The sequence below is a fragment of the Fundulus heteroclitus genome, chromosome 8, assembly GCF_011125445.2.
Source record: "Fundulus heteroclitus isolate FHET01 chromosome 8, MU-UCD_Fhet_4.1, whole genome shotgun sequence".
Lineage (NCBI taxonomy): Eukaryota > Metazoa > Chordata > Actinopteri > Cyprinodontiformes > Fundulidae > Fundulus > Fundulus heteroclitus.
In genome coordinates, this window is record NC_046368.1 from 21,033,070 (window position 1) to 21,057,681 (window position 24,612).

The window sequence follows — 24,612 nt, forward strand, 5'->3', positions numbered from 1 at the left end:
TTCACTTTTATAAAAAATAAATAAAGGGGCAAAATGGAAGTTTATAAATAATTATCTGCAATGCAAAAAATAAAGTTAACAAAGATAATGATACATTACTTTTGTAGGCATTGTTTAAATTTGATAAAAAAAAAAATCTGAAAATATATCTGAAACCTTAAACTTTGGTCTCTGCAGAGCCTCTGCGATGTCCTCTTGGGTGCATAACGAGCAGACCAAACGTTTGTGGTAAGATCATGGTGGTTAGCTGTTGGGGCGGTAGCTAATTTCTTTACTGGGTGCTGTGTGGAGGTACCTGATAGCAGCGATATTAACTGATCCATGACCTGTAGCCCACATGCACCTGCTTGGCTTGGTAATCAGAGACGTTGAAGGGTAACTGGCCCAATGCCAAGTGTACATCCTCATTTTTCTGCATCAGACAGGCAGTGGTCTCAGTAATTTAATACGACTCTTCTGGCGCCGCACCTTGCATCCCACCACTGCAACAGCTGCGACTAAAAGGAGCTCACCAAGTGGCTGAAACAACATATATTTGTTTCATTCTGTCCTAATCTAGACTCTCCATGATCGTGCCACTTGCAAGCAAAGATTGGCATGCTCTGAACGTTAGTTGTGAAGAACCACGCCCAGCGTCATGTTGCACATCGGTTTGTTGACCCCAGTAGGTTGTGGGGATTTAAGTCTGCGATTTGAATGTAAAATGTACTCATCAAATGGTCTAAGCTGACTGTTGGCATGATTTCTGCGATGAACAAGAGGAGGCAGAGGAAAAAGTGACAGACTGAAAGTGTGCAGCATGGGAAATGGTCTGTACAGAAATTCCCCTTATATACGTCATGTCAAATGATGAAAGTAGAGGTGGTGTTTGAACAGCAAGGCTGAAACTGGTGGGAAAGGCTCAGATACCCCACATGTTCATAAGGAAATGTATTGTGCAGCAATATCCTACAGGAGATGTAAACACTCGTGGGTGGCCGCAACGTCTGCACTGTATCACAAATTTATCAGTATCACAATATAACGGATAGCAATGTGCATATTGCAAAAAACTGCCTGGAATGCAATAAGTGTTAGCTAGTTATTATAGTACCCTGCATTCAGCCTCTCTATGACCCTAATATGTTTGGTGACGCTTGTTGTGTAATGCAACATTAAAAGTTTGAGAAGGTAAAGAGGTGGTAAAGGTGGTAAGAAACTACAGCTAAATAAGTTGTTTCATCTCACAAGTTGGACAGAGGCAACCTTTTCAATAAAACCTTGAAAATTATGAATGTTTAGCTTTTTAATAGCTGAACAGACCACTGATTATTTAGGGTCTAAATTTGCTATAATTCCAAAAGCAGAGATACATTAATGCTTACTTTTTTCTGTATTTATCGCAAGTTATATCGTTATCGCAACATTAACCAATATTATCGGATATCGCAACTTTTCCTAATATCGTGCAGCCCTGGTGGCTTCAAAAGCAGCAGCGTAATGGTTGCAAAATCCTAGTTTGACTTCACATTTAGTTCAATTACCATGGAGGTGTGAAGGTATAAATATTCTGTAATAATAGATTAGATTAGAATATTTTAGATTATATTAGATTATATTATATTAGATTAGATTCAACTTTATTGTCATTACACAGGTATAGGTACAAGGCAACGAAATGAAGTTTAGGTCTAACCAGAAGTGCAATAGCAGGTGGATATTACTGTGAATAGAGTTTTACAGATATGTACAGTAGCATAATATACAGATGATTATTATAACAGAGTTTGCATGTACTATTAATATATATGTACAGGTGGCTATTACTATAGGCAGAATTGTGAGCATGATATACAGGTAGCTATTACTATAAAATGATTAATAATACACTTTATTGCCAGTCTTAATCTGGTGTTAATGCGCCTTGCCAGCAATAGAGAAAACCCTAAATATTGTTTCATTTTTTCTAATGAGCACAGAGTACTAGTATGATGCACCGGCTTAATAAAAATAAATGTTTGTGGAAATTGAAAGTGAAACGACATCGAATGCAAATGAGTGAATTGATTTGACTTAACTGTTAAACGTTTCATTTTCAAATTAAAAAAAATTTAATTTACTTGTAGAAAAGTCAACTAAATCACCAATTCCTGAGGTCCCTTGAATAAATCTAATAAAACATAGCTTAGTTTCAGCATGTAGGAATCACACAGCTTTTTTTTTTCTTTACCTGTGTGAAGCAGATTAACTAGAAAAAGGCTCTCGTGTGCCCAAAGCCTTCTAATTTTAGTGGTATATGTAAAGGAAAAGTTGGATGAAAATAATTAAAAATATTATTCTTTTAACCCAAAAATGTTAGGAGCTATCAGCACTATTTGTTGCTCCTTTGCAAAGCAAGTTTGTGGCATGAAAGATGGTGTGACTTTTGATGCCGTTTTTTTTCTGTTCTTTAAACCATTATTTTGTTAAGACGCTATCATTTGGTTATCGAGATGCACAGCAGTCTTGATTTGGGTTGAGGCACTCCTTGTGTTTTCATGGACACATCCTTCAAGTTCAGCGCAGGTGAAATTCTTCTAGGTCTACATCTTGAATTTCAATTTGTCCAATGACCCTCAGGACATTTTATGAAATGTTAAACTACTAGGAAAAAAACTTGGTAGCAAAGTGGCTTTATAAGAGACCTTGCTTGTTCAAAGATAGAAACCCTTTCTGCGTTTGCCATCAGCAGCTCATAACAATGTGAATACCAGCAGAAAAATAACACAGAAACCAGATGTATCGGTAGACTTTAAAGTTTGGATCAGCTGATAAAGGAACTATGAATTTGAATGTTTTCACAACATTTTCCACTTGTTCTTTTTTCTGTTTTTTTCTTTGTTTACAGTTTGCTTGCACAAATTGCAATTACTTGTAATTTCTTCACTTCTCTTAAGGTACACTGAACATGAACAAGACGAATTTTTCGTGTTGATCGCCTGCCGTTGACTCCTCCCCTCTCTCACAAACCATCCGTGCTGAGAATGCAGCCACCCCCCCGCCCCCCAGCTCTTCATCAAATAGGAGGAGCATCTATCTGCTTGCCAGTTCCTCTTGTCTGTTCAACTCACTGTGTGGGAAATAGATTTTACTGAGCTAGTCACAGTGCTGTATTTAATGTGGAAACCCGAACAATGGCGTTGGCGTCCATGGGTCCACCAGGTCCTCCAGAAACGCGCCGGGTTTGCCGAATACCCCCACCTGCAGCTGCATCTGGATGACGGTCGCTTCCAGCTGTATTTCCATCTTTCCAGGACCCAGTATGAGGAGTTGCTGGGGGACGGATCACCCTCCAGGACACGAACTGCAGACCTTTTCGGTCAGTAAATCCAGCATTGCTCAATAGAAATAAAACCTAACTGTACTGTTGAAATATGTAACACCTATAAAACCTTTTTGTCCTTTAATGAATAGATGTGGAACACCCTTAACGCGACTTGACTGAAAAGTTCAAACTGTTGAACTCGAACAAAATTTCGCTTCACTCTATTCGCAGTATTGCTTCACTCTGTTCACTCAAAATCGTGCCTCGTCATCGTTTGCATCGGGAACGTTAATTCTCTCCCGAACGTGCCTTTACATAGGATTCCATGTAATTCACTCTCTCCATTTGCCTTGTTCCCATCCGGTGTGAACACACCTTTACAAGGTGTGTATGATCAATCAGGACAACAACACATTAATCTGCACTGACCCCTCCCTCTTAGATGACCACTGGATCCAAGCTGTGCCAGCAAAAACTAAAACAAACATTACACGAGGGTCAGCAGATTTAGTTTATTCAAAATAAATAAATAAAATAGTCAGCCATCTGCTGACACAGAATGATGTTCCTGTGTTGTCTCCTACCTGTGTCACAGCTGGTGCAGTTGGCAGGCCCTGCATCCGTACATGTGGCGCAGGTGTGGTCACACAGGTGACACTGTCCACCTGAGCGGTACTTTCCCTTTGCGCATTCCACCACGCAGCGTCCCTCTTCTAAAGCCCTGCAGACACGGAAGAAGAACAAAACCCCCGTCAAAGTAGGAAACGAGTTAACACATATAAACGGTGTCTTTGTTAACGAGCTGAACTCTGTTACATCCCAGCGTGCACCATATGGCACATTCACACAGATGCAACTCAGTGAGTAAAGGCAGCGGAGGGAGAAAGAGGCATAAGCATAGCAGTTAAAATGAAAGGTAACATGAGCTAATTATTTGAAATTGACGGAACCTGCTGATATCCAATAACATTCACTGGCTCTGATTCCCCCCCAGAGTACTTTAGCAACCGTATGATGGCCACAAACATACAGTTTCACGGGCTGCATTTTCAGTCTACACCAGTTAAAACTGAATTATTTCATGCTTATATTTGAACTCCTAAATATATCTAAACTAATTTCAGCATCCCAGCAGGAACTAGTTGTTGTTCATTTATCAATCTTTTTTTTGAATTAGGATTTTAAACAATAGGGGTCATGAAGTCATGCTAATTACTGTGTAGCAACCTGGCCATTGCCAGCTTATTTATTACTGTTAAATTGATCTTATAAATTCTATTTTAATATGGCTCCTATTATAGCATCTTTAAATTGCTTGCTCACTGTTTTAATTTTTCAGGGAGTGGAATAAGTAGAAGTCTGAGCGTAAAGCAGCACTGTACTGGCGTGTTTTTTTTTTTTTTTTTTTTTAAATTGTGACTACTTCAATGCCACTACGAGGTTGCTATTATTCATCTTCATTCAGTTTGAACAACTCAAGATGACATAATTGTCATCTCTGCCATAGATTTGGCTTTAGGTACCCGTGTGATATTTAGAGAGAATCGCTATAAGTGACAGAATATATTTGGCTCATGTTTAATTCTTCTGCTTTTCTTTGGCTTCTTTCACAGAACAGTCCTGTTGTAAGCATGCGAAGACAAACTCCGTCCTCGCCTCCTTGCTCGTTTCACACAACACAAGTAGATGGCCAAAAGGCATAGAAGTGGCAACATGAAGTATTTTGTGAAAGGGGCTTTTGCAACCGTTCCTGGACTCACTCGGGGCAGGCTCCGGCCAATTGACAGTAAATCTGGGCTGAACAAATAACTCGCGATCTGTCAGAGTTGATGGTTAGTAATTCCCATGGTATATTTAAAGTGAGAGGGAGAGGTACATATTGTAAGAAAGGGTCCCAAATTGTTGGTTGGTTTAGCTTTAATCAGATGATTAAAGCTGACCCCATTGGTTTCTGTTTAACACCCCAATTGAGCTTCTTTAGATCTCAGCCGAAATCAAGCTTGTCACGTAAAAAGCATCAGCGAGTTCAAAGCTATTCAGAAAAGTTAAAACCACTCATGAGCGCGCTCATTTGAACATGGTAATTATGCACATATGGAAAGCCAGGGGCAACAACAAGCCCTGAATTTTCACTTGCCATTGACAACTTGTTGAAAGGTTACATAGCGCATTCGTAAAGTCTCATCTGAAAAGTCACGTTTCTTGGCTTTTCAAATGCACAAGGCTGTAAATGGCCAGCTAAGAGGGAGTCTAAAGGTGGTATAGTCCAGTGTCCTGCCACTCGCAAAAAAATAAGACAATAATAAATTATTTGAATTTTTTTTTAAATATTAGTCTTAAGTACTGAATTGCAGGAAGAAGCTGTTGACAGTTATTTTTTGACAAGGTAACTACAACTTTTATAATCTAAAGAGCCCATCTTTGCCCTCACTCCAGCTACATAAAACTCTTTTAAACCTATTGTTTTACAACCTTTTGAACTGAACCCTGCAGTACTCTACAGGTGACCCTAGAGTTTTCACCTAATCCCTTCACTATGTTCAAGTCTTTCGAAGATTTTATTTTATAAAATTTTATTTCCATTTTTAGGACAAAGAATATCATAGAAATTATGCAAAGAGAAGATGGATACATTTTCTGCAGTGGGATGTTTATCTGTGTAAAATTATGTAAAAAAAAAAAAAAAGCACACCATTTCCAACCAGATGACAATAAAAACAGGTCTACAAAATATTAGTGATACTATAGCGTCATTCTGTGTTAGAAATTAAATATTCCAAAAATTGTGCAAAAACCATTTATTTGTTATTATAGCTATATTTAAAAAAAACATTAATTGGTGAGTTATAATTTTTAGTCAAAGAGCCACTTGCAGACCCTTGTTCTAGACTCTAGTGAAATTAGAAAAATATATATTTTTTTAACCAGGCCAAGTTTTGCAATGGGTAAAGACAAATCATATATTTGTTTGAAAACAGTTTCTCTTTACCAAATGTTCTATAAAAGTGACTAAAAAAACTATTGAATTTTTATTTTTAAGGTAACTTCCATTTGCAAGTAATTACCCACATCCTTAGATCAGTACATTTCACTAAGATGACTAACCTTGCTTAATGTCATGTTTAAACTCATGCGGAGCTTTGTCTTATTGTACAGTTAGAAACCAACCGAAACAATACGAGAACACTTTTCAAATTATTTAGTGAAAAAACTAACTATTTCTCATTGGATAATACACTGTTGCTGCATCTGCACACAGGAATGTCCTCAATTCCTTTCAAAGCCTTTTAATATGCCCCCCAAAAAATTCAGTTGGTGAAAATACAAAGTTAAGAATCTTTAACCTGAAAAATGGGACCTGTAGACCCTCTTTGCACCAGTTAAGTCTTGTTTGGTTCTTTTTGTGGAGAAAGAATGACGCAATAATGCAGGCTGTTTTGACACCAAAAGAAAGACAACTGCCCCCCCCCCCCCCCCCCCACACACACACACACACACACAAATAGAGGGAAAAATAGTTTTATCTACCCTTGTTTCTCAGAGTTACAGTGTTTTTGAAATTGTTCATCAATCGCTCTCACAGCAGATAATGGTGAATTTTAATCAAGTGGCTATTCCTTTGTCAACCTCTCCTGACTTATGAAGATCAACAGATATAAGCATTACTTGAAGGTTATGTTCTCTCATGTTTCCCTCTTTGAAGTGCGGCTGAAATAAACAGGCCTGAGTGTCTCATCTAGTTTATATTTATGGGAAATAGTAGGTTACAGACATTAAAACTCCCTAAACATAAATTAAATGCAATACGTAGTTCATATCATTTAAAATGCTTCATGTAGATTTATTTAGAAGGAATCATTGTGGACCAAGCAAACATTAATTTTTCAACATGTTTTAACGCATGTTGCCCAGTGTTAAATTATAATACTAAAAACAACTACAACTGGAATACCAGGTAATTGTGGAGGGCTGCTGTATATGTCTTGCAGTTGTAATGTTTATTGTTTTTCATCAACACTTGATCATCTGGAGAAATATATTGATATTGGCACAGTCTGATTCCATATCCTCAGTGCACATTCGATCAACCCATGTCATATCTGGTGCCCCCTGTGGGAAGCAATAAAGAATAAATCAGGATTCTCCCAGCTTTAGCTAAATAAATAAAATGTGTCAGGAAGTATTGTGCATTCTCCTTGGGCTTGATTTAAAAAAGTGTATCTGCTTCTCAGATAAAGGAGGGGTAAGTATTCACATCCCGTTTGACCCTGAATTTTTTTTAAAAAAAAAGAGTCAAGTGTAACTTACTGTGAAGAGCCACAGCTGATGCAGTCCTCCCTTTGCGGCCCTGTGCACTTCAGGCACGTTGCATCACATGCACGACACGCCCCATCGCTGCCCTGATACTCTCCTGACAGACAGCAACAGAAGCATGCTGACTCAGAAATGAATAAATGTCTGAGGCATACACGAGGGCTTAATGTCAGATGCAGAACAGAGAAGGAGGCACACACACGACCAAATGGCTCCACATATATAAAAAAAAAAAAAAAAAAACACCACACTCACAGGGGTGTTTGTGAATGTGTTAATTAATTAGCTTTTTTTTTCATGCACCAGGAAAGCAAGGGAAGATGTAGCAAGATGGCACTCAAATTTTCCAGAAGCAATGGGTCAACATGTAACAGAGACGGGAGATGGTAGACTGACCATCTGTGCACTCAGTGTTGACTACACACACTCCATCCTGGAGGCGATGACCGCTGGAACAGCTGCTGCAGTTCTGCCAACCCGGCCCGGTACAGGTGAGACAGCTGGAGTCGCACCTGAGGAGTAGAGCATAGAAATTCAACACAAATGCAAGCGGGGGGAAAAGAAAAAAAAAAAAAAAAAAAAAGGCTTCCCACACTTCACACAGGCGCACAACAACAAACCCCGAGCGCCAAAACAAGCGAGCCAACCACCAGATTAAGGCCTGCCATCAGCCAATAAACAAACCACCCACACCTGAACACACACCAGCAAGCTCACCTCCTACATATCCTCTGGCCATCCGCTATCTCCGGGCTTGGCTGTGTGGCGTAGAAGCCAGCGCTGCAGGAGGACACACACCTCCACTCCTCCATCAAGAAACCTTTTGCACAACGGTTGCACGCATCAACCCCTGCCCCTAACGCAGCAAGAGGGGGAAAAAAATTAAATAAAATCTCTGGAATGGACTAAGGTATAAAATATTAAATTAATCATATTCATTTTAATACAGATTGTGTCAATGAGCCTTGCCCCCACGCTCACCTGCACAGGTAGCACAGGCCTTGTGACAGGGCCGGCATGTTTCTTCCTGAGTGTCATGGTAGAAGCCGTCGTCACAGCTCCGCTGGCACCGGTTCCCCTGCAGACTGGAGAGGGTGGAGAGAGCATGTGGCACCGTGACACACTCAGTCAGTCATGTGACACCACGAAAGATGAGTCACCGCCTTCATATTAGCAGGCTCGCTTCGCCAACCCACAGCACAGCACCACCATAAGCCCTCGCCAAACTGAGTCAGTGAACTCTGCATTCCGGAAACTTCTAACCAAACAATGCAGGGAAATGTGCTCCGACATTTTCGTGTTTTTTTTTTTTTGGTATTGATTTTACAACATTGGGATTAATTTTCTGCCAGTTGCTTGTCAAACAGGAGAGTGACAGAGTTATAATGTACTGCAGCTTTCTTCTAATTACTCTGATTATGTCTGCAGTGTTTACACAGGGAGGATCAGTATTCTCATCAGCAGGAGCTGTGTTTACCGAGCAGTTGATTCAAGCATCATCAGAGAATTTGTTTCACCTTGTGCCTGGTTTGCATTCTGTGCAGATGCTGTATGAGGTGCACTTCAAGCAGTTTTCACTGCATTTCTTGCACATATCCGCTTCTGTGGGGAAAAAAAACAAAAACACAAACAACAGACATCAGTACCAGAGATCAGTCCTACTCTCACACTTCTCAACTGCAGTTACAGGAGTTGACTATTTATTAGCGTGCTTTATTTCCGCTGAATGAGCAATGATTCCTTAAAGGTTAAGTCAATGACATGCCTTGTAAATATTCACAAAAGGAAAGTTTTGAAGGACAAGTGAAAAGTCAAACCATGGTCCAGGTAGTAGTTATCTCCACAGGAGGCTGTGCAGGTATTGGTTCCCTCTGTCAGGTGATGACCAGATACACAGGAAGTGCACTGGTTGCTCCGACTCCCAGTACAGCTCGCACACGAAGAGTAACATCTCTTACAGCGCCTCCGGTCACCCCAGAACCCACTGGGACACTCTGACACACACAACCTAATAGATAATCATAAAACACAAAACAAAACAGGATTCACAAGAAGAAATACAATGTAGTTTTTGGAGGATGTTCAATAATCAAGATTTGCTGTACATACATGCACAGATGTATTTGTAGGGTAACAGACTCTGTAAACGGCATCATTTACACCTTGACCAACCCTATACAGAACTCAATTAGGTTCTCTGCTAGTCTGTGGAATTATTGGCACCTTAGTTTAAATGGCAATGGATAAACATCTACACTTGTATTGTGTCTTGTTTTAGTTCTGTCTGTTTTTGTTTATTTTTTGTGTCTGAATAAGTCTTTGATTGATAGATTGATAGATTGATTGATTACATTTTATTCTGAAGTTTTAGTTAAATTCTACACAACACTAACTAGTTTTTTATTGTTTTGTTTATTTGCTTTGCAATAATTTGGAGCTTTAGATTTTGATTACAATTTAACTTGGGATTGTTTAAAAGAGCAGTAAGTGAAATTTCACCACTAGGTGAATTTTTGAGCACTGCCTGTAGACCAAAACAAGATGTGTGACAAGCCCCGCCTCTCTCTACTTCCTCTCCAGCTGTACCCCCCCCCCCCCCACCACCTTTATCCTCCCTTTGTCATGTGTTGCTTCGTATGCGCATATTTGCAAAGGATAAAAACACAGCAAAACAGCATCACCTTCGGAGGAACAAGTCTAGTGAAGAAGTAAGTAACTCATAACTTTGCAATTGTTAGCAAGCAAAATTGTTGCCACCATTTTGCTCCTACCCTACACTTCTCTGATGGTAGCATTTTATGGCCAGGAAGGAGCTAAGCCCTGACTGGCAGCTATTCACATGCACGTACATTCATGAGATACGAGATTGGAGAACCACACAGAAAGATGGTGTGTGAGGTCATACCCTATTGGGTCTAAAAAGATACCTTTAGTTCTTCACATCACAATTTTTCATTTCTTAATGTTTGAAATATTGACATTTCTCTTATTGCTCCTCAAAGTTAGCCGTTGTTATTGTATGCTGTCAGAGATGTTCTCAAGTCATTTGTCCCCATTATAAACCTTTGATGACCAAGAACAAGTTAAATTTGAAGTCTTTTGCTACAAGTTGATAAATATTTTTCTCCAAAGTCCAGGTCATGTCTCAAGTCTCTTAGAGGCGATCCAAATCTCAAGATTTTCACTACCAGCTCAAGTCAAATCTCAATGTTTTCTTTGACCAAGTCAAGTTTGAAGTATTTGCTGCAAGTGCATGCATATGATTACTGAATCTAGCTTTTTCACGTGAGTCTTCTGCCTAAAACACAGAATTTGTGTACATTATTAATTGAAATCCTTGTCCTCAAGACACATGGCGATTGAACAACATTTTTGAGACAAAAACTGCTATGAAGCACTGTGAAGTATCTTTAAAATAAAGAGCCATGATATTTACCTAAAACTATTTTTGTTTGAAGGAAACTCAACACCTGTGAATGCGCAATATCTGAAGGAAAAAGTTATTTTGGTTTTCAGAAACCAATACTGCATTTGTCTTGACACTAAGTAACCGTGGGGTGTCAGGGGAAAGTTAGGTTTCTGTCGTTTTAAAATGATGCAAAATGATTTAATGCAGAGTTAAGTTTTGGAGACATCTGTGCTGCTAATATTATGGCTACAACCATTAGTTGGTCATCATCATCATCATCATCATCATCATCATCATCATCATCATCATCATCATCATCAGACCAGCAACTCAGTTTAACAGATCAAAGGCAACCTTTAACAGGAGAATGCCTGCCAGAGCTGCAATCTATGACCTACTTACTTTAAATTATTTCACAATGATGGAAGAATAACTTTAAAAGCTGCTGTTAACTCACTTTACCCAAATGCATCATTGAGACACATTAAAGAGAACTCATACATACATCATGACAACTAATAATTTATATACAAAGAAAGCTCAAAGGGAAACACATTAATAAGTTACTCAAATGTGTGCACAATTAATATCGTTTATAAGACTGGAGTCCCAAACCGGGTGTCAGAGTCAAATCTAAAGTATCTTTTTGTTGTTTTTTTGGCAACAAAAAGGGTAACTAACCCCCAAATCAACTATTTTTTTGTGTCAATAAACAGAGTCATCCTATCTAAAATGTGGTGTATAGCAGAGGACAATAAGGCCCTTATGCTTATGGTTATATTAAACAAATTAGAATATCACTCATTTCAGTAACTCAAGTCACTAAGTAAAATAAAATATGTAGATTGATTATTCACAGACTGATGTTTTCAAGCCATCTGTCAAATATGATGAATTTCTGCTAATGAATACACAACACATTAGAATATTATATGAAACCTATAAAAACATTTTTGATGCAGAAATGTGGGCGTAGTAAAAAGTATTTTAAAAACCGGCTTGATGGGATTTTAAGAAGGCACTTTTAATCTTACCAAAAAATCCTCACCAGAATGCATATTCCAATCTATTCAACATGTCTGTACAGTCATATTTATTTGAGTTGTGAACAAATATTTAAACTCAGTTAAAGTTGTAAAACATAATATGGTTTAATTATGGTTGTGAACGTTTAAACAGCACCTTGTTAGAACAGATTTGAAAACATTAATACAACTTTAGAAACAATTTAATGCCTTAACCACAGTCCAGTTCTTATAGTTTACGTTTACATATTAAAAGAAATAAAAGATCAGTAACAAAATAATCAAAAGAATTAATTGCAGTTTGAACAAATTTAATTCAGTGAATGCATTTGGAAATTGTTAAACTCTATCACCTTGTCTTATCAGTGATATTTTTTATTTTGTTGGAGTATTGTTTTTTTATAGAACATACGTGGTCGTAGACTTTTATGTTTTATACAGTAGAGTGAATTGGTTTGAAAACACTCCAAATTTCTTTGTACCTTATATCTTAGGAGCCATACTTTATTATGAAATTTTAAAGTAGTCTTGCTTAATAGTACTCCAAGTTTTCAGAAGGTCTTTCAATGTTGTCCTTTTTAGTTTTGCTGCGTTTTCACTTATTATCTGTGCAATCCTTTGGCCTGTTCAAGACAGCACGTTGTGCAAGGAGCACTTAAATTTGCAGAGAACAGGGGACAAACAAAGCCTTGAAAGTCATGTCTTGAAGAAATAGTTGGGGAAATTCAATAAGGATACATAATACTCCTTATAGGTCAGTGAAAAGGGGTTATTGGTGGTATTTCTTCTGGGATTTAACCAAAGAATGGGACCTTTACACATATTTTTTGTAAAAAATAAAATAAATAAATACAAAAAATTCCACTTCACAGCTATGCAATCTTCGCTGGTTTAACACATAAATTCTCATTGAAATTGAGCTCAAGGGGTATGTACCCCCCGGTGTCTCTCAAAGTGAGTTCACATTTTCAATAAAAACATTGGAGCATATTTTGTGTTTGTTTACAGCCTGCTAAAGAACAAAGTGTCTAAAGGATTTGTTTAAAGTTTGTTCTTCATGTGTACACAAGAGTTTAGGAGCATTTTGTGCCTGAATGATTCATAGGTCAGAGTTAAGTGGCTTTAAAAAAGATTAAAAAAGACAAATGTTTATGCACCGGATTACAAATGAGTGAGAAAAAAATTGGAGAAAACCTTTTAAAGGCTTTAGGAAAGCTTAAAAGATATTGCTAAAGACCTTTTTAAAGGGTTAGAAAAAAACATAGCCCTTAGGAAGTAAAATATGAGGAAATAAAGCGTAACTCATCACTTCACAGAGTGTATGTAAATTCTTGGCATGTAGAAGTTGCGTATACATGGGAAAAAGAAACAGCTTCAACACAGGCTGTCTGCATCTACTTACTGTATGCAGCATTTTCGTCATCATGCTAACCTTGAGTTGTTCTTGAACTTCAGAAAAAAGTGCAGACATGTGACACACTGCTGAGGGCCAGGCCCGTCACAACCGTCGTCACTGCATTCTGGGTCGCAGGGTCCTAAAAGAGTAAACACTCTCAAAATCCGGTCACAAAAAGCCTTTGGGGTTATTTTATGTTGTGCTTTTGTAAAGATTACCTTTTAGCATTCACATTCTGTAATCTGAATACAAAGGTGTACGTGATAGTAACGTATAAAAAGCCTGAGCTTGGACGTGACTCACCGTCATCCCCTTCAATGAGATCACTATCCACGGAGAGCTCAGCTGATCGGGCTCGCTGATGGTGCATGGGATACGGCTGCTCTGCAGTGCCATAAATCACCAGAGACCACTTTTTCAGCATGCCTGTGAACCAACAGAGAGAAAGAAAAACAGGTTTGTCCCCCGAGGCCGACGCGCCGTGTATCTGCTGCCTCCTCTTGATGTTCAGTGTAAATAGGTCTCACAATGGAGAGATGCTACAAAGAGAACGAACAAACCTAATTCAGCGCTGTCTCGCTTCTGAGAGGGAGTATCCTTGATTTTCAAAGTCCATTCCCCCGCTGCCTGTTCCCCCCAGGAATGAGCTGTCATGAATTCCCAGTTCTGAAATCCTTCAGTGGAGTTGTCAAGAGGCCTAAAGCAAAAAAATCACACAATCATGAGCATACAACTACTACCACCGCTAATTAAGACATGTCTTTAAAGCAACATTGTTTAAAAGATTATCTAATTTGAATTAGTACTTCTGGTCGGAATATCTCAAGAACAATTGTATTTTCTCATGTATTGAGTAAAAAGTCATTTTCATGTGATCTAAAAAGTTTTGCTTTGTTTCATGTTTGGCCAATGTATAACAGAGGCAGAGTGTTCTGGCATTTTGTGAATCTGTGCTGACTGGGCACATTTTACAGCTGAATAGAAAGGCAGTTTCATATTTCCCAAGTAAGCATAGAATCGTTGTTGGTTACAGAAAATATGAAAAATGAATCAATCGAAAGAAAATAAGTGCACTTCTCGTCATGATCTGTATGAGTTTAGTTCAGCTTTGTCTGAGTTCTCTGTTCTGGCAACTATTTTTTGAGTTACTCCTGTGATTTGTTTTTCAGCTGTGATTATTTGTTTTTTATACAATAACTTTATATCTATTTCTTCTGTTTCTCCATCTCCACTTTCCTCAGTTATCTATCTAAGCTCCTGTTTCCTCTCACAGTGTGATGGCACTCACCTGTTCTTTGCCACAGTATTAACACTTCCCTGTATTTTTACTCCTGGTTTGCTTTCAGCTGTTGTGAGACACAACATCTTCACATCTTGCCAGTTAGCTTCTTAATGCTTTCCTTCCTGTCTCCTTCAGTTTCACAAGTCTGTTCTTCTACTTTTCCTCAAAATACTTCCCTTCATCATGATCCTGCCTGGCTCCTGTCTGCGGCTGGGTCCCCCGCCACAACGTGCAACATGTTCACTAACGAATGCGTTATCGCACGGTGCCAAGAAGATTTAATGAAAAAAAAAAAGTTCTTAAAAAGTTAAGATGCAGTTTTTTACTGCAGCTGTCACTTAGTTCTAAAAGAAATTCAGTCATATAGGATTTAGAGGTTTTGGGGTATTGAAAAACTTCTAACCTCTTTAAAATGCTAACTTCAGGGGAGCATCTCTTTTCAATTTTTCTAACTTGGACTCAAACATATTTTACATACCTCTAAATTTCTTGACCTATTGTTCTGGTACTTGGAGAAAACAAGTATTTACTGTGGCGTTACATGTCATAAAACATTTGAGATCCTCTGGACAAATGTATTGAAATGCAGATCTGGCACTTTCATCCAGAAACCACACTGTTCTTTAAAAGCCTGCATGTAACTTATTTATAACTGGTAGAGTCACACCTATTTCAATTGGAATACAGTTACCCCCATATGTTCTGCATGCATCAGTCTTTCAAGATAACTTAAAGTTAACACAAAGTTTAATGACAAAGATTAAAAAGTAACAGAGCAGTAACAAAAGAAAAGTAACAGACATGCATATATATATATATATATATATATATATATATATATATATATATATATATATATATATATATATATATATATATATATATATATATATATATGTATATATATATTTCTCTATGAAGTCTACATATTTTCTCCATTTACTTAAACAGTCCAAAAATATAGGCTGTGATGCTGTGATGCCATGTGATCTGGTGACCTGTCGAGGGTTTACTCACACCTTCACTAACTTCTGCAAATGTGACCACAAAGAGGCCAGAAAGTGGTCCTACTTCAAAAACAGGCAATTACCATAAAGATGTTATGTGACCCATGGACAATCCCTTAAGGGGACCTTTTACTGCCAATTCCCTGCTAAAAGGCGTCTATTTATAAATGATTATGATTCTGATGTTGTCTGGAAATCTATACAATTTGTATTACAGCCTATACCACATCGCCATCATTCCAGGTTTGGGGGTATTGGTAGTCAAACAGTGGGCACAAAAAGGCCATGCTGAACCTGTTGCAACTCAAATTCAACTGAAGTACCTGAGAATCTATCTCAAAACTGTGAAAAACAATGTCATGTCCTCCATTGTGTTTATTAATGCCAGCTCGATTCTTCTGCCTCTTGTGATGTCATCGACCAAAATACACAGAGAGCAGAATTAGCCTTTTCGTTTTTCTTTTAGTGCTTGCTTTAAAAGCTTTGTATTTTGTGTTTCTATATGTTAGTGAAAAAATATACCAGTAGGCATAATTCTTCCTCCGGTTTTAGTCAATACAAATAATTATTTTAAATGGCATTTAAAAAAAGCGTTTGTATTTCTTGTTTATTATGTATATTATAATGAGTCGAGAAAAAAAAAGCACAAAATGCATATAGGGACCGTGCCAGGAATTAATTCTTCACGGAATCTGCCCAAAAACAAGTTCCCTTGAAAAAATATATTAGCACAACTGCTTTGTTCATCCAGAAGTGTTTTCCCAAGCTGATTTCTACTCATGCCTGAAGACTAAGTGAAGACTATTGCTATAAGCAGTGAATGCTGAGCTCTAAACAAATTGGTTTCCATACAGAAATCTCCCTCCAATCCATTGCAGATAAGACCTTGGGGTGCCGCAGTAGTTTGGATGGAGCTTTCCTCTTGTTACCTGTGAGCCAGCAGCTGCGACACAGTGCCTGCAGGTGACATAAGCGTGATGGAAAGGTCGCCGCGACGGCTGTGAGTGATGGTTACGCGGACTACGACGTGCTCCACATAAACAACGTGCCGCGAGGCCTCGCCGGAGCAGCCGGTGGTCTCGTACGCAGACGTCAACACTGAGCCGGGATGAATAATTCTGTATGAGACAGACAGGAGGGGGGGGGGGAACATAAAGCGAAACAGTGAGCATCAGAGATGAGAGAGGAGGCGGAAAAGCAAGAGGCGCCAGAGAGCGTTAGAAGATCACGGCACAAGAGAAAATGAAGCTTATTAAAGTGCGTGAGAATCAGCATGCGAACCGAGACAGAAATAGATGAAGTGTGATAGATGAGAAGAAATCAGGGGAAGCCCTGACTCAGACTAAAGAGCTCCTGCTTGTTGTTGGTGCGTTACCTGCTCAGCTGGATGGCCTCTTCCTCCACACACTCATGCTGTTCTGGGACTTGTTTCCAGCGCTCAGCCTCCTTCACCATGCTCTCAGCATCCAGCAGGCCAAAGCCGTACAGGTGGCTCACTGACAGAAAAGCACACACACACACACAAACAATCACACACACGCACACACACAAGTACACAACACATTAGCAGGGGTGGGGAGGGCACAGAGGCTTCTAAAAGATTTCACGTCCCCCCCGAGACTCTGTAGGCGTTTATCGCTGTTCTGCTCACTGTACCTCGTTAGTTTTCAAAATGCTCGCTGCTTTATGGCTTCCCTAAAAAAAAATAAAAAGCTAAAAGAACATTCACTGAAACATCAGTCTTAGCTCCTCTTCTCTCTGAGTGTTGGGAGGATTTCATGCAGAAGGTATCGTGTGTTTTTTAATAAAAAAACTACCAATGTGGGGGGGATATGTTTGTAATTTGAAATTCAGCAGAGAGATGTTGTTACCTTTGTATCCGGCTCCATTGTACCGCCAGTCAGGAGCAGCAAGATGATGAGCTTTTGATGTTCGGATGATGATGTGCTGCACATCCCTCCAGGTTAGGAGAGGGCTGTGACGGGTCATGCAGAGGGAAACAAAATTGTCTTAGTAACTATTTTATGTATTGAGTCAGACCCTTCGTTCCTTGATATGCGGATGTTGTGTGGGATAGAGTCGCTCACTTGGCCTCCAAAGTAAGAGCAATTACGCCGGCAACTAACGAGGAGGAGAGGGAGGTTCCTGACAGAGTCCTGCTACATCTCTGCTGTGGTCCAAGGGATATCTGTCAACGGCAGCAAATACCATTTACTTGAGACTGAAGTTAGTGAAACAATGATGATGATAAACTGAAAAAGTTATGCTTCTGTGCCATTATTATTTTAGATAAAGAACAAATGTCCTACAAATGAACCAACTGAGCCTGTCTGACTGCATATATATATATATATATATATATATATATATATATATATATATATATATATATATACATACATATATATGAATGTGAGAAAAATTATTCTTGAAAAAGCTTTATCTCAGAGTCTCAATTTTATTTTTGCAATTCTGCTTAAACGCTCACACGTTCCTTTTTGAAGTAAATGTGTATTTGCTCTTGGTAAACCTATGAGTCAGCTTTTCTAATGCTTAATTCATACCTAGTAAGCTCTACTGTCTGCTTGACTGCAAAGTTTGTGTCATGTAGATATTTTTTTATATACTCCCACAAATTAGAGTTGCCTATTTATGTACAAAGGCCTATGGGGAACCCAGATTTTTGTGACCTTGTTGGCTGTGCACACCAACAGGGAAATAACACTCTTGTCAAGTGGTGGCACCAGATAAAGAGCACATGAAGAACGTCATGGTTCGGATCATGAATAGCAGAAAAACAACAACCAGTGATGAAAGATCTGCTGTTTTCCTGGGGTTTTAGGCCTCCCTGGGGGATACTGGCATATTTAACTAACCATACCAGAGCTGACAACAGCCATGTCTACAATAAATCATTTTGATGTGATTTTATGTTTTAAAATATATTTTAGGATAAGTACTCAAACCCATTATTTATTTAGACAAACTTTGTTAAATATAGATGCTGAGATAACTTGTCACCTCAGTCTCATAAAAATATAATCAGGACATTATTTAACATGTAATCTCCCTGAACCTCCATATAATTATTTATTATATTTTTCTATTTTCATTTAATTAATATTATTTATATAAATTGAATCTTATTTCCCTGAAGGAAAGATGTTCTACAAGAAAGAGATTTAAGAAATGATGCAGCTATTGTAACACATAGCTTCCAACATAAAAAACAAAAACATTTCAGTTTTGTTGGTTACTCCATCTAATGTGACGGTTAATTAGAAGCTAAAGTCAAATTATGTCATTGCACCTCTTTTAATGGCCTTCACAGTTCATCATCTAAGTTGATGATTTTTGGCTTTATCTTAATGTGCTGATATTTATATTTTCTATTGTCAGGGAAACGTGCACATACATGGGTAAATAACGTCTTCATAAGTGACATTCTTTTCCAAGAATTTGGAGATTATGATTGAGTCTGTTTGTGTCTACAAGTTACGGGGTGACAGTGGCGCAGGGGTTTGGGAGTTCTTCCTGCAAATGGTGGGTTGCCGGTTCGACGGTCTCAGTCGTTGTGTCTTTGGGCAAGACACTTCCCCCAAACTGCCTGCTGGCGGTGGTCATCGGTGGCACCGATGTATGGCAGCCTCTCCTCAGTCTGCCCCAGGGCAGCTGTGGCTGCTAACATAGCTCACCACCGTCAGGTTGTGAATATGTGTGTGAATGACTGAATCACGGACTGTAGTGTAAAGTGCTTTGGGGTTGTCGGACTAGTTAAAGAGTTATATAAGTACAAGCTATTTACCATTTACAAGTCTTGATCTAAGAGCAGCTAATTCAGTAATATAACATTAAACGTCACTGGGATTTCACTCTGAGTCAACGGCAGCTGGAAAGGAGGAGTCCTTTAGGAAATCATTTAGATACAGCATGCATTCACGCTGGGTAAACGCTGGGCGTCTGCTGGTGTGTTTGCTTTTAACACAACTTAAAGATTATGCAGAGTTGTGTCTGCACACTTGCCTCTTTCGGTACCCCTCAAGAGCCAGCTTCAGGCAGAGAATGAGTCCATGTGCTGGCTTGCAGAAACAGCTAAGCTAAGCTGAGGCTTTGCACAAAAAAAAAACTTTCCTGTGCAAATTGTAGGTTTCACCATGATTCATTTTACATCAGGTTTAGTTATACTTTAAAAAAGTGTAAATGAGCAAAGCTTTTACAGGAAATTTTCCATTCTAAAATAAATTTCAAGTTTGAGTAAAGAAAACAGGATATATTTAAGTACGCAGACAAATACCAGATCTATGGTTTGCCTTTAAGGGAAAGCTCTGCCATTTTGCCATTCTGTCATTTGGCCCATCCCTGGGTTCTTGGGTATCAATACGATGCATGAAGGTAGCATTAACTCCGCTGTGCCACATCTTGACCCTCAGGTCAGGTTGAGGACCCTACGGTAGCGAGGTGTGTCTGGCTATGGCCAGGGTCCTGACACACTTCCAGGCACTGGGGTTGGCGGTAAATTAGCGAAAGACATTTTTACCTGAGACTTCATCAGCATAGCACCACACTCAGTGACTAGTGGCCTCTTCTGCTGACACTGCCCATTCTCCACCAGGTGACCGACTACAGAGCGGATGGACCAGATTCGGTCCTTGCTCCATTTTTTCCATCCTGGTCACTCTGCTTCAGGCTCATCAATCCAGAAAGATTCTCGTAAGGGCTCCTAAGGGGCTTATGAGAGTCTGAGCAGGGAGTATCGGAAGCTTCTGTTGTCTCAGATAGATGGTAGGGTGTAGCCTACCCACTCCAGGCAATTTTCAGCTCACAGTTTGGGCCCCGAGGGGTCTGGAAGCCTCTGATGGGCCTGGCACCCACTCTCCATCAAATGCAATGGCGTGTCAGGGCTCCTTCGTTGAGAACTTATGCAAGAAGTTGGCAGCGCATTGTGGCATGGAGCTGTGACAGGGGGTCTGGACCTGGTTAACTGTTCCCTGCAGGACATTCTGAGATACCTTCAAGGTCTTTTTGATACTGGTCAGTGTCTACCTTGAAGGATCACAGGACAGTAATCACTGTAAGTCATTATCATGTTGATGGCAGATGGGTCAGGGTGCATTACTGGGTGACACGGTTTCTCCAAGGGGCAAGGCAGCTGCGTCCTCCTAGCTTGGCCAGCCAGACTGACTTACGCTGTAAAGATGGCATATCAGTCTGGACAGTCGCTGGTGGAGCCCTATCAGATAGGGCCAATCAGATAACTAGATGTGAAGCAATCTCCAAGCAAGTTTTTAGGTTTTTAAAGATATTTCCAGCTTATTCAGGACATAATAAAAGGCCTTGTAATGGCTTAGATAACATGCAAATTCAGGTCCTGTTTCTGTTGAATTTGCATGTTATCTAAGCCATTACAAGGCCTTTGTTTGCCAATTGTATAAAGCTTGTTACTCCATATTACTTCAGACTTTTTGAATTTAGAAAGCTTCCTGGAGAGGAAGCGAAACGTCTTCAACTACGGAAAACAAGTCCAGTTGCTTTGTTTTTTACCTTTTTTGGAATTTAGAGCGGTTTTCAAACTGACATGGGCCACGTTGCTGGCATAGGTCATCCACTTTGTTTACTGCCACTGGCAGTCAAGAAGCAAAAAAACACAAAGTTAAAATGTGAATTCCAGCATGACTGCCAGTCACAGGCGGTCACTTGGAACTTTGCATCCCAAGAGACCAAGCTTAGCTTCTCAATTGATATTAATAGTAGTGTTACCTAGTAAGGCTACATGTCACATATGTGACTATGTTTACATTAAAACTGAAAATGCACAGCGGGAAAGGAAGCATATCCACTTTGTTTACATCCCAAAATTCAGAAAACCATAGTTACAGCATAACTTCCATTTTCTCCACATATACCACCTTCTTCTCAAACTCCAAAACCATGCACGTTTCATTGGACTCTCTAAATCGCCCTTAAGTGTGACTATGTGCACCCATCCTGTTTGTCTGTTACTCTATGATGAATGCTGTGTACCCCATCTGTTATATATTGACAGCTGCAGATAGCCTCCACTGTAACTTTGCAAGGATTAAGCTGGTATTAAATATGGGCAGGTGGACACTGCAAACAAGAACATGGTGGAATCTGTAGATTTCATTTGAGGTTCTGTTAAAGTTATTTCACTGCCAGCTAAAATGCCCATTCCACTATTCCATATCTGCAGCTGAGTTTTTGGATGCATCACAAAATTCCCACTGCACAAGCGTTGCAATTGTGAGACCCCAAATACACATCAAAGATAGCGCAAGTGCTTCAGAGCAAGGAGCAGACTACAACATTGATAAAGATTTGCTGACCTCGACATGCTGAATGCTTGGAGTGGCTCAAATTGAAGACAGCTAAACCACTTTTCTTATTAATTTAGCTAACAATTATATAACCATTCAGGAAGCACTCAGGGAACACTTAAGGTTCATCTTTAAATAGGCCTGGATAAAGTGGTCATCTCCTTCCTGATGTACCTAAATAGTATGAAGTCTACACCCTTACTCCCAATATACATCTAGTAAGTATAAACAAAATAGGGTGAAATCAAAAGTAAACATACTCTAGATGTAAAAGGATTTGTTCCAAAAAATGTGCTTCTATTTAAAAGCATGTGACGTTTTCTTTGAAATTCAAACTTTCCAAAAAAGTTGTCATATAGGAAAAAAAGTGAAAGAAGCATAAAGGCTTTATCATTCAGATGTTAAGACCAAAAAAAAGACTGTTTGCTTTGTGTGCCCCCCCCCCCCCATATGTAATACAATACAGCAGATATCTAAAGGCCAGTCCCTGAGACTTAACAACTCCTGATGATTTGTAAACTCACCATTTCTTCTGTCTCCGGACCACTATATGCTGCTGCCAGTGTCGAGGAGCATTCTTCTAAGGATTCTGGACGGATTCCATGCTGGCTGACGCTGCTTACAGAAATTGTGTATATGCTGCTGCTGTAGCCATCACAAGAGCAGTGGTCGCCTTTTCGCCCTCCATTCCCTGAGGCCCAAACAAAAATTGATCCCCTTCCCTGCCGGCCCTGTAATGCATTTGGGAAGGAAACCATTACTTATAATTATCAATACTAGAAGAATATTAACCAAAGTAAGATGAGTAAACTTTCACAATTGTTTTCTCACTTTCTTAATGCCACTCTGTAAAGCAAGACGAGCAAGAGGTCCAGGTCCATCCAAAGTGGCCCCATCATCAGCTGGCCCCCAGCTGGCTAAATATATATCAATGTACTGTGGCCTGAAATTCAGCGATAGGGCTTCCACAATATCTGTCACGTCTCCTCCCAGCATACGGATGTCTAAAATGAATGTTGAGACAAAAAATAATGCTTGGATCCACTGTGATGCCTTAAAGAAGTACTTCAAAATGCTCCTTTGAAGCCTTCATGTCGACTTACCTCCTATCCGTGCGTGGAATGAGACTCCAACTGTGCACAGAGAGTTATTTGCAGATGCAGCCACTGTCCCAGCACACTGAGTCCCATGGCTTCAGAGAAAGGAGGAGAACATCAGAACATGAGGTTGGATGCATATGCATGAGGGAAAAGCAGGGTTTTTCCACGATATCAATCCAGGGACAAAACAAAACTTCAGACTGGTGTAATTTCCATATCTATACATGCATGTAATTGCAGAAAAATGGAAAGGAAAAAAAAATGCTTAAATTAGCACTGGTGTTATTATGGGGCTTTTGCACAGAATGTGCAAAGTGGAATTTAGAGGTAAAATTTACTCACGAGTTGGCTGCGTCGTTGGAATAACTTGGAGAGGGATCTTGATCCTGTTCGCTCACATCACAGCTGGCAAGTGGGTCCTAAATCAAGTGAATAGTAAGGAGCGGCACAAAACAGCTGCCAGCAGCTATCTGTCTCTATTTCATCAGACAAATCACAAAGAGCCTTATTCACCAGTCCACTACAAAGTTAAGTGGATCAGACATTTAATGTCCATACCAATGCTCCTAGCCGGCCTCTCTAAACCTTTAGCCCACAAGCTCCTGACTGCAATATCTGTCTCAGCTCCTTGCTCTTTCACTTACAGCTCAGCCAAATTGCTTATGATTAATGTCCCCTTCCTGAAAAGTGCCTCCCGTCCCAGGGCACTTACATAATTTGGCTTCAGATCTGGATGCTCTCTCTCAATGCCATCATCTAGGACAGACACCACCACACCCTTCCCAGTGTAGCCTCTCCTCCAGGCCGCTGCAATGTTCATACCCGACAGGCAGCCATTTGCCTCGCTGCAGCGCTGTCAAGCAAACGGTGACACATTTGACTGGTATAAATTTGGTACAAAGTTGGTTTTGATTCAGGATCTGAGAAAAAAAAATAAAAAAATTGACGTACAGTGTACCACAGGTTATTCCACAATGGCCAGCCAAAGTGCACAGTGTGGTTGACGTTAGACTGATGAATGGATGGATGATCAGTCACAAGATCAGCAGCATGGACATGACTACTTCTGGAGGTCCTCTTTACTCTCCATAGCACCACCTGCTGCTGGAGCCATTTCACCTTAAAAGTAACACAGGTAATTAGGGCAGATGCGCTGATGTGCCTCCGACATAGAATTTAAGGGAAAGATGTTTCACTTTGTAAGTTTGGAATAATACGTGTAGCAGAGAGATTGTAAATATGTATTGCACGTATACAAAATATGAAGACTTTCAATAATAAATGATGACAAAGGTCCACATTTAACCATATCACAATGCTGTTTTCTAAATAAATATGCTTACAGAGCTGAAGTGTTTGCATTTCTGATTAAAATAATATTACTTGTGAGCAAATTTAGAATAATAATTGGCTCACTGAATCCAGTTGATGATCAATGTCGCAGCGATAACATACAAAACC

General features: G+C 39.5%; 1 protein-coding gene across 1 annotated transcript in view; it reads right to left on the reverse strand.

The window, feature by feature from the left end:
• The window catches only part of pcsk5a (proprotein convertase subtilisin/kexin type 5a), a 51,174-nt gene that overhangs the window by 22,841 nt on the left and 3,721 nt on the right, over positions 1 to 24,612 (reverse strand). Inside the window, exons 3-22 of the mRNA XM_036140715.1 lie at positions 24,103 to 24,270; positions 23,864 to 24,004; positions 23,494 to 23,570; positions 23,155 to 23,243; positions 22,883 to 23,055; positions 22,576 to 22,782; positions 17,804 to 17,904; positions 17,588 to 17,691; positions 17,092 to 17,212; positions 16,646 to 16,834; positions 13,988 to 14,124; positions 13,731 to 13,853; positions 13,464 to 13,566; positions 9,415 to 9,605; positions 9,115 to 9,199; positions 8,579 to 8,682; positions 8,315 to 8,453; positions 7,994 to 8,109; positions 7,592 to 7,694; positions 3,868 to 4,004 (exon numbers count right to left, since the gene is read on the reverse strand). Coding sequence (XP_035996608.1) covers positions 3,868 to 4,004; positions 7,592 to 7,694; positions 7,994 to 8,109; positions 8,315 to 8,453; positions 8,579 to 8,682; positions 9,115 to 9,199; positions 9,415 to 9,605; positions 13,464 to 13,566; positions 13,731 to 13,853; positions 13,988 to 14,124; positions 16,646 to 16,834; positions 17,092 to 17,212; positions 17,588 to 17,691; positions 17,804 to 17,904; positions 22,576 to 22,782; positions 22,883 to 23,055; positions 23,155 to 23,243; positions 23,494 to 23,570; positions 23,864 to 24,004; positions 24,103 to 24,270 — 2,608 coding nt within the window. The remainder of the gene's footprint in view (positions 1 to 3,867; positions 4,005 to 7,591; positions 7,695 to 7,993; positions 8,110 to 8,314; positions 8,454 to 8,578; positions 8,683 to 9,114; positions 9,200 to 9,414; positions 9,606 to 13,463; positions 13,567 to 13,730; positions 13,854 to 13,987; positions 14,125 to 16,645; positions 16,835 to 17,091; positions 17,213 to 17,587; positions 17,692 to 17,803; positions 17,905 to 22,575; positions 22,783 to 22,882; positions 23,056 to 23,154; positions 23,244 to 23,493; positions 23,571 to 23,863; positions 24,005 to 24,102; positions 24,271 to 24,612) is intronic.